Source organism: Mizuhopecten yessoensis, unplaced genomic scaffold (genome assembly GCF_002113885.1).
Source record: "Mizuhopecten yessoensis strain PY_sf001 unplaced genomic scaffold, ASM211388v2 scaffold10913, whole genome shotgun sequence".
Lineage (NCBI taxonomy): Eukaryota > Metazoa > Mollusca > Bivalvia > Pectinida > Pectinidae > Mizuhopecten > Mizuhopecten yessoensis.
Genome location: NW_018408784.1, coordinates 632,524 through 646,771, shown reverse-complemented (window position 1 = coordinate 646,771; position 14,248 = coordinate 632,524). Strand labels below are relative to the sequence as shown.

The window sequence follows — 14,248 nt, the reverse complement described above, 5'->3', positions numbered from 1 at the left end:
TAGTAAATCAAATTGTCCTTATTGATAAACTAAGATTTTATAAATGTGATCCCATAACGGTCACGTGGTTTACATCATACCTCGCAAATCGATCCCAGCAAGTATCAATTGCTGGTAGTTTATCAGAATCAATGAGTATAACACAAGGTGTACCACAAAGATCTATACTGGGTCCTCTGATGTTTTTTAATTTTTATCATTGACTTACCATTGTGTGAGAAATCCCAGACTGACATGCATGCAGACGATTCAATAGAATTTGTTCAATCTTCAACATGATTTATCTAATGTTGTGACTTGGTGCATTAAAAACTATAATGATAGTAAATGTCATTAAGACTAAATGCATACTAGTTGCTTCAAAACAAAAGTTATCACGTAATGTTTATACATTGAATTTAATTATGAAAGATGTTCCGCTTGAGCAAGTTCATCAAGAAAAACTTTTGGGTGTAAATATAGATGAGTGCTTGTCATTCCAGGGACACATTTCGTCCATTGTTACCAAAATTCGACATAATTTATATATTTAAGGATTAACCTTTTATTTTGTTTCGTTTATGAGATAATAAATCCAATGGAGTACGAGGAAAATTGCGTAAACGCTTCGCTTTTAGGAACAATTTACCGACTTCTCCATTGGATTAAACAAAATCAAAGGTTAATCCTTATATTTACAATAAAAATTTTTAACAATAACACCATTAAAAGAGTCGGATGCAAGCATTAACCTTGTGTAATCTGCGTTCAAAATTATTTTGACGTCATGTTAATCCATGCGAAATAGCCGTTGGAAGGCAGCTAAACCCCGCCCACTTTCTCCGTGACAACAAAAGAAAAAAGTTCTTCTATTTCAATATTTTTATACACATAAAATATATTTTACTTCATACAATATCCTCGTATTTGTATGTGTAGGTAATGGAATAAATAATTTTATATTTGTATGAAATTGAGGTAATGGGGCAAAAGACTAAGTAGAAAGTACTAATGACCGCATACGTCCATCGTTTGCAAAGTGATGCGCCCAAAGGCGGTAAATAGAGAGTGCTACCATGTCGTCGAGCGATAGTAACTAGCCTAGGCTTGGTGGAAATTAGATGTGCAATTATTGAAATCGCTGTTTGTAAGCATACCAGAGGTTTGTACAGATGACATGTATGATGTGGATAAATCGTTTGTCGGCCGAGAGATTTTTGGGAGACGAATAATTTGACCTATATTTCTAGGAACGATAGCCATCGTTTCTGTGTCACGGCGGCCGACACTCATAGATGAGGGAGTGGAGATGATGGAGCATTTTTGTACCGACGAACAATCGCGACTGTAGCTTCTGACGCTAGCTGACAAAAGCATCTTAATTAAAAAAAATAAAAAAATGTTGGTATCTAGAACGCACGGAAGTGTAAATGCTAGCGTTTGTTTGTAAACATTGACACGATGTTTGCGGAAAGAAGCATGCGAATATTTACATATATCCATTGGAGTGGTGGCGGTCAAGGTGAACGGACACGGTTGTATCGCCGTCCGCAGGTAATCTGTGTTTATTCGATTTTGCGATGTCCTACATCGTACCGATTTGGCATCGGACATCCTAACTTGATTGACAAACTTATGATGTACTTATATTGATACTTGTGTGTATAAAAGTAGAGAACTTTGAGTGAAAAGCTGTCCTTTGATTGTGTATCATATACATATAGTGACCAATGAAGCGTTAACACTGGACACACTAACACACGTGAGCTGTGATCTCGCTATCGGTGTATAGGTAACCGATCGTTATATCGGTGTATATATCGACGCGGATATGAACGTATAGACTATTAACAATAACATTTCATTGCGTGTTTAATATGCAGAAAAATAAAGAAAACTTGCAAAACTCAGCAGAGTTCAGTGAAGAGATACACGACTCAAGTATGACGTCAACTCAAATAGATACAAATGTGTACGCTTTGTTGACAGAAATAGCAGGTGGACGCGATAAAACGAAGTTTAAGGAAAAAGTGCGGTCTATATATAAAAACAAGCCGGACAGTTTGTCTTATGTTAGACAATCGCTCTATGACATCGTTGGTGAGGAAATCTGAGACTCCATTAGGGACCCTCGTGAAAAGAACAAACGCTGGTAATTCTACGGCTGTAGAGAAGTACCTCGAAGATAGTTATACGTTGTTCCATTATGTGGACGGAAGTGTTGAGGTAGGAGAGGTCCGCAATATCTTGACGTTCAAAAACAGACACCGATCGATATGCGAAGCTAATGAGTCTATTCTTAATGCGAGCATCTCCGACGACGACGTAGAATCACCTTTGCCAGACTTGCAAATTATTAGTGACAATATACAGAAATTCACAAAGGGAGAGAGTTGTATTACAACAGACAACGGAATACAGAACTTTGCTGATCTAGCAATACTGATTGTCGGAATGAGAGGAGAAATTATGGAACAGTTAAACTCAATAGACACCGCAAATCGGCACCTGATACGAAAATTACGCGATGAAATACGTGGGCTTCGCGAAACAGTCAAAATAAAAGATAAGACAATAAATGCATTGGAACGAAGAGTGTCATTTGTGCAAAATACACTCGATCAAAATATCGAACATAATACAAAAGGTACCTACGCAGATGTTACCGCAGGTAATAAGAGTACAGAAGTGTCGGTTCCATATAACTCCACCACGCATGGCAATGTTCTTAACGGTAGAGTGACAGCGCCAATAATAGAGCAATTATCTAACCGAAATAAAGACACTGCGATCGACGAATCGGTGCAGAACATGTTGATCCTAAAGAGACGTGAGATAAACGCACGAAATCAACTGCTACTGTTCATTGGCAGAATACGCAACATCAACAACCTAGTGAGGAGGCAGGGAAATCTACATACGAATTCCATGGTGTTCGTCGTAGACCTAGAAGCAAAAGGCTCATAATGTCGCGAATTACTGCAGATGCCACTGCCAACAGTCCATACTCGTGGTGATTAACTCTGTGTTGATGCTTTCGTTCTTACTATATTTTGTCGTGAAGCTTCTTACGTGGAACACTCGAGGGGTAATGTACGGCACCCCTTTACTAGGCGAGATTCTTCGCGATACGGACATTGCTGTTATAAAGGAACATTGGTTACCGCCAGAACAGCTTAATTTTCTGAACAGTATTAACTGTAGTTTTGACTCGTTTGGACGGAGTGATACACGCATTCCTATAGAGCTGGAACTGAGGACGCATCCGAGAGGGTTTGGTGGAATTGCGATTCTTTGGAAGAAATACCTGAATATATCGCCCCTGATGAACGAAGGGAATGATCGTATAATAGGGGTCTCAGTACAACTGGTGGACAAGTCGTTTATGTATGTCTTCGGGGTATTGATGCCGTCGACTAATCTTTCTATGGCTCTGTACCGAGAAACGTTATAAGCAATGTCTGATTTATATCAACGGTATAGCGAACAAGGTACCGTTATTATTCTTGGCGACTTTAATGGACGGATATCGGAACGGTTTGGTAAAAAGAATCGCTACGAGACAAACGACAGAGGAAAACTCCTTGAGACTCTTATTATTGAAAACAATCTCATCTCTGTTAATTCACAACAGTGGTCGAAAGGAGGTGATGTGACTTATGTATCGTGGGACGGCTCGAAGAGCTCATTGATTGACCACATTTTAATAGGAACACATGATATAGATAATGTGAAAACGTGCGAAATACACGACGATCATTTTCTTAATGTATCTGATCATCTACCTGTGTCGTTAGAATTCTGTTGTACTTTAAGGAACACGCATAGAGATAGATTGTCGTCAAAGGCCGTTAATTGGATAAAAGTGTTTTCCGAGCAAAAGGTTGCTTATGCCGGCAAAGTAGCGCAGATGATTGGTAATACTACTAAACTCCGCGAAGCGAAGGATTTAGATGATCTCGACAGCTTAGTACAGATTATTGTTTCCGCGATAAATGATTCAGCGAAAGCTACATTGCCAGTTAAGCAGTATCGTAAATACTTAAAACCATATTCGAACTTCAGAAGTGTTATAGAACTGCATACGTCAATGAGGCAGTATCGTATAGTGTGGAAAGCTGAGTGGCGTCCGCGCGGTACAGAACATAAATCATACAAAGATTATAAGGATTCAAAAACTATCTTTCGTAAAGCATTAACAGAAGCAAGGGAGCTATACGAACAGCAGCAACTCGATCACCTGCAGGAAGCAGCTGAAGTTGATATCGGCACATACTATAAGGCTGTTCGGGCAAGAAAATGTAATGGTTACAGATGTTCAGAACTTAAAGTTGACAATAAAATCCTCCGCGATTCAGATGAACTAAAGAATGTTTGGTTTGAGCACTATAGTAAGTTAGCTCTACCGTCTGAGCAAACCAATTTTGATAATAGTCATCGGGCTAAGATACAGTTAGATATTCACGATATGTTCGTCAGAAGCTTTGCAAATAGTGATGGTATTTGCGATCGAGCTATTTCAAAAAGTGAAACTACGACAGCGATCAAGAGTATGAAAAATGGTAAAGCGGGAGGACATGATGATAAAGTCATCGAACATATTCGTTACGGTGGTAAAAGTCTGCTGGACGCGATCGTTATACTCTTCAATCAAATACTAACAAAAGAAGAATACCCAGTACATTTTAAAAAAGGTATAGTAATAACATTATTCAAAGGTGGCAATAAAGACAAATTGAATAAAAACAATTATAGAGACATCACGTTAACACCAGTTCTGCAAAAGCTATTCGAAAAAGTTATATATCAGAGGTTAACAGTTCGATGTGCTGAAATGCAGTTTCCGCATAGACTACAACAGGGATTTAGAGCGGAATGTGGAAGTATTATGGCAGCGTTCACTGTCAAGGAATCGATATGTCATTAGATCGAAAATAGGACAAAGGTATTTGCTGCCTTCTTGGACAATGCAAAAGCATTTAACAGTGTATGGATAGACGGGCTATTACATTAGGTGTACAGACTCGGTTTTAATGGTAAATTTTGGAGAATACTGCAAAATTCGTTTCAAAACGTGACCTCGCGTGTACTGTATGACGGCAAAATTAGCAAAGACTATCCAGTTAAGCAAGGGGTCGGTCAAGGGAGAACTTTATCAGCCTGGCTATTCCTCGTTATGATAAACGGTCTCGCACGTGCTCTGGATGAAGCGGAACAGGGTTTACAGATTCAAAAGCTACATATCCCCTGCGTATTATTAGCTGATGACACGCTCTTATTAGCTGGAAGCATCACGAATCTCCAAGCTCAACTAGATATCGTAAATGCGTATGCTAATCTTTGGAAGCTAAATTATAACTCTGCTAAATCTTCGCTGATTGAATTTTCATATAAGAGACGAATCGTCAATAAACCATCAGCTGTATGTTCTCTGGGAGGCGCGATTATCGAATGGACTGATACAAAGGTTTACGCGGGAATAACTTTTTGTTCAAACCTAAAAACTGATGTCGGTATAGAAAGCGCGTGCGACAAAGGTAGAATGAACCTTAACAGTCTAATGAGTGTTGGTATCCATCCAGGCGGATTGAATCCTCTAAACGTGCACAACTCATTAAAGCAATTATCATACCAGGTGTTATGGACGGATGTGAACTTTGGGCAAATGCTACGCAGAAGTCCATCGATATGTTCAATAGAACCATGCGGTATGCTGCACGAAGATGCCAGGGTTTTGAGAAAACTTCGTCGTCGGCCATAACTAACAGAGCTATTGACTTACCTGATGATTTATGGTCTGATGTAGAAATCAGAAAACTGTACCTTTGGAGCAAACTGTGTAATGCTAAATTATCTTTTGTCTGGAAATCTTCATGTTCACCTCACAATCGTTTCAAAACGTAAGCTTCATCGTAGACATCTTCCATGCAATGGTGAAATTTAACATCGAGACATTCTTTTTCGAGTTTGTGTTCTCTGGTGCGTGCTGTAGAGAGTTTCAGTGGAAATCGTTTATTAAGAAAGTCACAACAAACTATTACTATGATGTATGGTGTAAAATGTGCAGAAATCGTCCCGATCTGTTATATTATAGGGCAGTTCATCAATATATTGGACCCAATCCCTTATGGTCTCTAACGTTGAAATTTCCTAAAAGCACATGGAAAATTTGTGAATTAATCAAGCTTTCCTACAGGGCTGAATTCCAAAATGTGATGTGTAAATTGTGCAAAAAAGTTGTGAACAATGACGTTAAACATTTCATTATACAATGTCCCACATTATTCAAAAGTAGAGACATCTTGCTGGAACAAATAGTTAATCTTATAAGCGTTGGAAAATATGTACAATACGATATGCTAGAGGAAGACGAAAAATGTTCATTTATTCTTGGTGGAAGGAACGATATTTATTTGGACGATGGAGAATGGGACAATCTGATGCTTGCTATAAGTGACAAACTTGCTTGGATGTTCACAGAAATGAACATACTCCTCCAGAGCAGCTCTAGCTCTTGAGCATAGTTTGAAGAATACAGTAAGAAACTGTAGTATTATGTAAATATGTAGTGTGCATGCTGTAAATTGTTGAAATTGTTAAAAACGACAAGACCATGTATTCTCTTATCAGAGGAAATACAGAATGTCTGTCTGTCTGTCTCATATATCCATACGCGGTGAACTGGGTCACGTTCTACACTCAAGTTATTGAGAAACAAACAGACTTAGGTTATCGATTCAGAAACAGTGGCAATTGTAAACATTGTAGTATAGTTTGGTCAGGTTGTACAGCAAAACTAATGGATAAATTATCTAAAGCTCAAAACAAGCAGCCAGATCTATTTTCAAAGTTCTGTATGACACTCCATCTAAGGACGTGTTTTTAGCTTTAAAGTGGATTCCAATCGAAAATAACTCGAATTTAAAATAGTATGTATGGTTTTTAAATGTCTAAATGGATTAGTAAAACCTTACTCAGCAAAAACATGTTTGCCTAGCTAGGAATGTCCATACAAGAAGTACTAGGTTATCGGATGCAAATAACATATGTGTTCCGAAACACAGAACAACATTTTATTCGAAACATTTTTTTATTGCTGGTATTCAATTTTGGAATGGACATCCAGAAGAGCTAAAGAATGTCAGTACATTTAACAGTTTTAAACAGAAGCTTGTCAAACAACTTCAAACATTTCATAAGTAGCTTTTTCAATGAAGTAAAAACAATTTTGTTTTTTTAACTATACTACGTTAGCGTATGACTATGTCAATTTTTATGTTTTTGCTATGTTAGCATATATGTAAATTGGGCATGTGCCCTTTAATTGATGAAACGACTGTGCATGATAATTGTGCATTCTGTGATATTCTTCACTTAAGAATCTGTGATAATAATTTCATGGTGACTGTGTCTGAGAAAACTATGATACTATATATTTTATGCTATTGTGTGTTTCTTACATATATATATATATATAGATATATATATATATGTGTGTGTGTGTGTGTGTGTGTGTAATGTAATTCATAATAAACACATGTATTTTACTAACAAGAGGATCATGTGGAAGTTTAGCCAATGGCTAAACTTGTATTTATCCTCAATAAAGAATGTCTATTACAATTACTATTATTATCATTCGTTTTCTGATTCTACTTCTGTGTTCGTACTTTCTGTTGCTGCTACTAAAACTTCTTTTGTTGTTGTTTGTTTCCAGTTATGTATTAACCATTATAATACGTGTCCTAACTAATGAGGCATTGTTAGTTAGACAAGTGAACCTAATAGGATAGAAACATAGATATTGGTGGTGGAGGAAAGCCGGAGTACCCGGAGAAAATCCAACGACCTGCGGAAAGTACCTGGTGAGTGTCCCATGTCAGCTTCGAGCACGCGACCCATTGGCGGAGGGCTAGTGTTAAAAAAGTGTCAGACACATTAACCACTAGGCCAACGTAGCACCTAAACATTCTCTATTAATCGACAAAACTGTTAAGTGATGTGAAAACTTTGATCAGAAGCGTGATGTTATTATAGTTGTCATGTTGCAATTATAATAAATGTAAAACATAGGGTGTAATTTGTGTTAAGAGACCAAAGCATGAGTCATCTGACCTTCATCTTGCTGTTCCTAACGAGGATGGCGCGTCGTGATACAAAGTATAATGTATTTAAATGCATTTAAAATGTAGCTTCGTAAATAGCCGACGCTCATATAAAAGTAATTGGTAGGTTAAATGTCGGAAGTCATATCCTACATTCCAGCCAAATAGCACTACGTATTCTCCCCATTGTTTCAAATTGTCTCTATTTCTCATTTGATTGCTTAAACAAAGGGCTATATATTCTGTCCATTTTATCTCACAACCGACCTGCTGATTTTGTGCGGAGGACGCCATGATGCATGTCACCACTGCCCTAGTACTTTGTAGCACCATAGCACTCGGTATGTACACTTCAATCTTCTTTAAATTTTGATGGTTAATTAGTGATGACACATGTTGATATATCTTTATCTCCAGTAAAAGTTACAGTTTCAAACCATTTCACTGGCTTTTTTCTCCACAAAATCAACTTTGAGACGAAAGCATCCCTGACAGATTTTGTTTTAGCATAAACATTAGAACATGATTTATTTATTGGATTTGGTATTTTATCAATTACATTAATTATGCAAACTTACATGTACATTAGTTTAATGGTCAGACATTGTGTATGTTAATGGGGTTTCGTAATAGTAAAATTCAGACCCCGCCTTTTTTTTCAGGGATTCTTCATTAAAAGAGATTGTGATGAATTTAACAAAAATGTACCCCTGCTGACCAGGATAATTGTAATAATGTATATGTGTGTTCTTCCTCTCTATCTATTTAGACTAAACCCTTGATATGATGCTCCTCGTTTAATTTCCAACCTTGTTTGCCGGCAACATATTTCTATGCCCCTTTTCACTTGTTTTCTTAAAGAATTCCTTTATATAGTTCACTCAATTTATCGCCAAACCCCTTTATAACGCCAACATTTCACTTGACAAATGGTGTCAGTGTAACAATGTTTTATTGTACGTAAAGATAAACCTAAAATAATTTGTTTGTAGACAAAAACTGGTTCATAATATTTCATAATCATTTTTTTATGTCTTTGCAGGCTTATGTAATGAATGTCCAGATGAGGAGTGGAAGCGACTCGAAAACAGTTGTTTCTTTTTCAGTACCGAGGAACGATCGTGGACTAGTGCCCGGGTACGTTTTGCTAAAACTATTTAAAATTCTTTTATTGTCAACATAATGTCTCACACATGAAGTAGCTGTTATTTCTGACATATTTTTCCTACTCAATTACCTATCTTACGCATAGATTGGTGAATAAAGATAGCATTGTGGTACACAGTACTGTGACTACGGTAGCTATAACTTTACACCAGTTTGATGAACACAGATATCATTGTGATACACAGTACTGTGACTACTGTAGTTATAACATTACACCAGTTTGATGAACACAGATACCATTGTGGTACACAGTACTGTGACTACTGTAGTTATAACATTACACCAGTTTGATTGACACAGATATCATTGTGGTACACAGTCCTGTGACTACGATAGTTATAACTTTATACCAGTTTGATGAACACAGATATCATTGTGGTACACAGTACTGTTACTACTGTACCTATAACTTTATACATGTTTGATTAACACAGATATCATTGTGGTATACAGTACTGTGATTTCTGTAGCTATCATTGTATACCTGTTTGATGAACACAGATATCATTGTGGTACACAGCACTGTGACTACGGTAGCTATAACCTAACACCAGTTTGATGAACACAGATATCATTGTGGTACACAGTACGGTGACTACTGTACCTATCACGTTACACCAGTTTGATGAACACAGATATCATTGTGATACACAGTACTGTGACTACTGTAGTTATAACATTACACCAGTTTGATTGACACAGATATCATTGTGGTACACAGTCCTGTGACTACGATAGTTATAACTTTATACCAGTTTGATGAACACAGATATCATTGTGGTACACAGTCCTGTGACTACGATAGTTATAACTTTATACCAGTTTGATGAACACAGATATCATTGTGGTACACAGCACTGTGACTACGGTAGCTATAACCTAACACCAGTTTGATGAACACAGATATAATTGTGGTACACAGTACTGTGACTACTGTAGTTATAACATTACACCAGTTTGATTGACACAGATATCATTGTGGTACACAGTCCTGTGACTAGGATAGTTATAACTTTAGACCAGTTTGATGAACACAGATATCATTGTGGTACACAGTGCTGTGACTACTGTAGTTATAACATTACACCAGTTTGATGAACACAGATTTCATTGTGGTACACAGTACTGTGACTACTGTAGTTATAACATTACACCAGTTTGATTGACACAGATATCATTGTGGTACACAGTCCTGTGACTACGATAGTTATAACTTTATACCAGTTTGATGAACACAGATATCATTGTGGTACACAGCACTGTGACTACGGTAGCTATAACCTAACACCAGTTTGATGAACACAGATATAATTGTGGTACACAGTACTGTGACTACTGTAGCGATAACGTAACACCAGTTTGATGAACACAGATATCATTGTGGTACACAGTACTGTGACTACTGTACCTATAACTTTATACATGTTTGATTAACACAGATATCATTGTGGTATACAGTACTGTGATTACTGTAGCTATCATTGTATACCTGTTTGATGAACACAGATATCATTGTGGTACACAGTACTGTTACTACTGTACCTATAACTTTATACATGTTTGATTAACACAGATATCATTGTGGTATACAGTGCTGTGATTACTGTAGCTATCATTGTATACCTGTTTGATGAACACAGATATCATTGCGGTATAAACTGTGACTACTGTAGTTATAACATTACACCAGTTTGATGAACACAGATATCATTGTGATACACAGTACTGTGACTACTGTAGTTATAACATTACACCAGTTTGATGAACACAGATATCATTGTGGTACACAGTACTGTGACTACTGTAGCTATAACCGTATACCTGTTTGATGAACACAGATATCATTGTGGTATAAACTGTGACTACTGTAGTTATAACATTACACCAGTTTGATGAACACAGATATCATTGTGGTACACAGTACTGTGACTAATGTAGCTAAGACATTACACCAGTTTGATGAACGCAGATATCATTGTGGTACACAGTACTGTGACTACTGTACCTATAACTTTACACCAGGTTGATGAACACAGATAGCATTGTGGTACAAAGTACTGTGACTACTGTAGTTATAACGTTACACCAGTTTGATTGATACGGAGTGCATTATAGTTTTTAGAATACCTAAATTTGACATAGTGATACACTCTGTTATGTTGAAGTTTGGTTTTATATGTTAAGGTCAAGGTAACTGTTACTTACAACAACAAGGGGGACGGTGTTAAGGCACATGACTGGGGTCCTTATTGACCTTTAGGTGTTTTAGTTATTATTCAAAAACTTGAAAAATATTCTTCATTTCTTATTATCATTTTTCCAAAAAGGTTGACATGTTGTTACACTTCAAGTTGGAAATTTCATAATCACAGCGATGTCGAAATTGTCTATCAAATATGTAATATATTCTTAATCTTATGGTGATACAAATCCCTACAGAGGCACTAAGTGCCAACTAGTCCCATGTAAAGTAAAGAGTTCAATATTTATGATTTAGTTTCCTAAGGTATGCTGTAAAATGTTCATTATTCGGGGTATCAATACTTTCTGACAAGATAACAAAATCTACGTCTTAAAAAAGTCTCTAGCAAAAATATTAAAACGTCAATGTAATGAAAATAATCTCCAATTAACGAATAGCAAACATGTCTCGTTCAATGAATCTTGTATTAGTGGTAACATAAATTATATCCTCCGTTAGACACGATACCTAATGACGGGTTCACGTGTGGTGAAAAAAAGTGTTTTCCTTCAAGGTCACATTGTTTTTCCTCGATTTTTTTTTTTTGGATGTTAATTATTTTGTAAATGTGTATTGAGGCTTTTTATACACTATTCCATAAAAAAGACATTCCAATACGAATGATTTCTAGAAATTTCTTTCTACAAACAAAACATCACAAAAATGTCTATATATCTAGGCATCAATTTTTAATATATCTTAACGTGTAACTCTTTGTTCATTTCTTTTGTCATAGTATGTCTGGTGCATATCGTTTATGTATACAATGTCTTTTCTTCTGCAGGATTTTTGTAATAGTTTGCATGGTGTATATCTTTTATATATACATTTTCTTTTTTTCTGCAGGACTTTTGTCACAGAATATCTGGTGTTGATGCATACCTAGTGTATATCCTATCCGAGACGGAAAACGATTTCGTTAAGGATAGATTAAACACCTACAATTATGGTAAGTAGAATTGTAATTAACTGTCTGTTTTTAATATTATTAACTCAATCATCAATCTGTCTACATTATGTTTAATAGTTCACCAGGTGAACTTGGAGAGGAATATAGACATTATGCACGTATTTCCTGTGACCCAAAATGAGATCCACTGTTCATAAACCTCTTCACATTTTTGTATTAACGTTTCGACTGCATGTTCCTCCATAAGCATTTCAAGAAAAAAATCGTTCATAGGCTATGAGCGCAATTGAGTCAACGTCATTCTGAGTCTTCTCCTCTCGCCTAGATTTACATGAGACAATCGTTAAAAACAAACATTTTAGTGATGGCTGATACCATATTGGGATACATATATTTAGATCGATAATAACTATAAAAATTCTGACGAAAATATATGCATTGAACAGCATTTTTCAATGTCCATACCGCTGTGAACACTTAAAAATTGCAGGTCAATACTTATTTGAATATTTTTTACTATCTGTCATTCCACAGAGCATTTCTTTCACATTGGAGCAACAGATACGGGACATGAGGGAGTGTTCTCTTGGGATAGGACCAGCATGTCCTTAACTTACACTAACTGGTCGACTGATGAACCTAACCAAGCCGGTAACGAAGACTGTACGGAAATGAATCCTGGCACGGGAACATGGAACGACATTCCGTGTTCCGAGAGTCAGCGCTTTGTTTGTAGGATGGAGTTGTAGTCCGGGACAGACGTTCCCATCCGGTCGTAGCGAAACTACAATACGTTTATATACTACTTATAATTACACTTGTTCTCATTGACTGATTTCGAAGTTCATATTTGAGCTAGAACGTTAGTTACATTATGTTTAAATGTTAATCGAACAATATGATGTCGTCAAATGTTTGCGTACAAGTATAATACGAAGGGTAATTCTATTGAAAATATATTTGTTTTTAATCAGAGCGATACATTTCTATTTCTAATCTATCAGCAATATTTTTGTCATGTCATTGCTAACTACATTTTCAAATACTGTCTTTAATTGATCAGTCATCTTTTCTCATAATAATTTGTTTTAATAAAAACAACTGCTTCAGAATCACGTTGTGTGTATTTTTACTCCTTCCTTATTAGGATAAAAACGGTATTTTGTAGACTTTACATATGACATATGTAACAAGTTCTTATTAAAACGGCGGACGTTACAAAGGAAGAAAATGATACGGATTTTGAGTAAAATCGGTCAAAATCTGTGTATTCATAAGAAGAAAAAGCAAGAAGAACTTCATTTTGAGGACTTAATTATTGATTTGTGCACCTTTGTCCCTGATGAAGTTAGAGGAATAAACAGACATCAGACAATTTCCGAGATGATGTAAATATCGATCCTTACAGTGGTATATGACAATGATTAATACTTTATGATTCAGAAACGAACCATACGTCTTTCACTGGTAAATCCACATCCTCAATTCTCAAGGTGCTACGCTCACTTCCGCTATCTGCACTCCTGAGATATGTCATAGCAACATTGAAGGCACGAAGACAGCTGTTTGATTGGTCGTACGTAAAAATAATCCTGACCAATCGCTAGGCTGATACTTGTCCTTTGAATATTACAGAGGAGCGACACCAGACTTCAAAGCAAGTATGTTTTACCGTTACACGATCGCGAGATTATTTAGAACTAGTTTTCTTGTTTCGTCCACAAGGTGACGCACACTGAGACTTTGATTTTGCTATGACGTATATCAGTACTGCACACAGCGTAAGTGAGCGTAACGCCTGGAGTATCGAGGATGGCAAATCCTTAGTTTGCCATAATACTGTAT

General features: G+C 36.6%; 1 protein-coding gene across 1 annotated transcript; it reads left to right on the top strand.

The window, feature by feature from the left end:
- The first annotated feature begins 8,261 nt into the window (after positions 1 to 8,261).
- On the top strand, positions 8,262 to 13,515 carry LOC110463514 (perlucin-like protein). Its single transcript, XM_021518153.1, has 4 exons — positions 8,262 to 8,425; positions 9,127 to 9,221; positions 12,340 to 12,442; positions 12,938 to 13,515. Exons 1-4 carry the CDS (start codon positions 8,377 to 8,379, stop codon positions 13,150 to 13,152), a joined length of 462 nt encoding a protein of 153 aa, XP_021373828.1. The 5' UTR covers positions 8,262 to 8,376; the 3' UTR covers positions 13,153 to 13,515.
- The last annotated feature ends 733 nt before the right edge of the window (positions 13,516 to 14,248 follow it).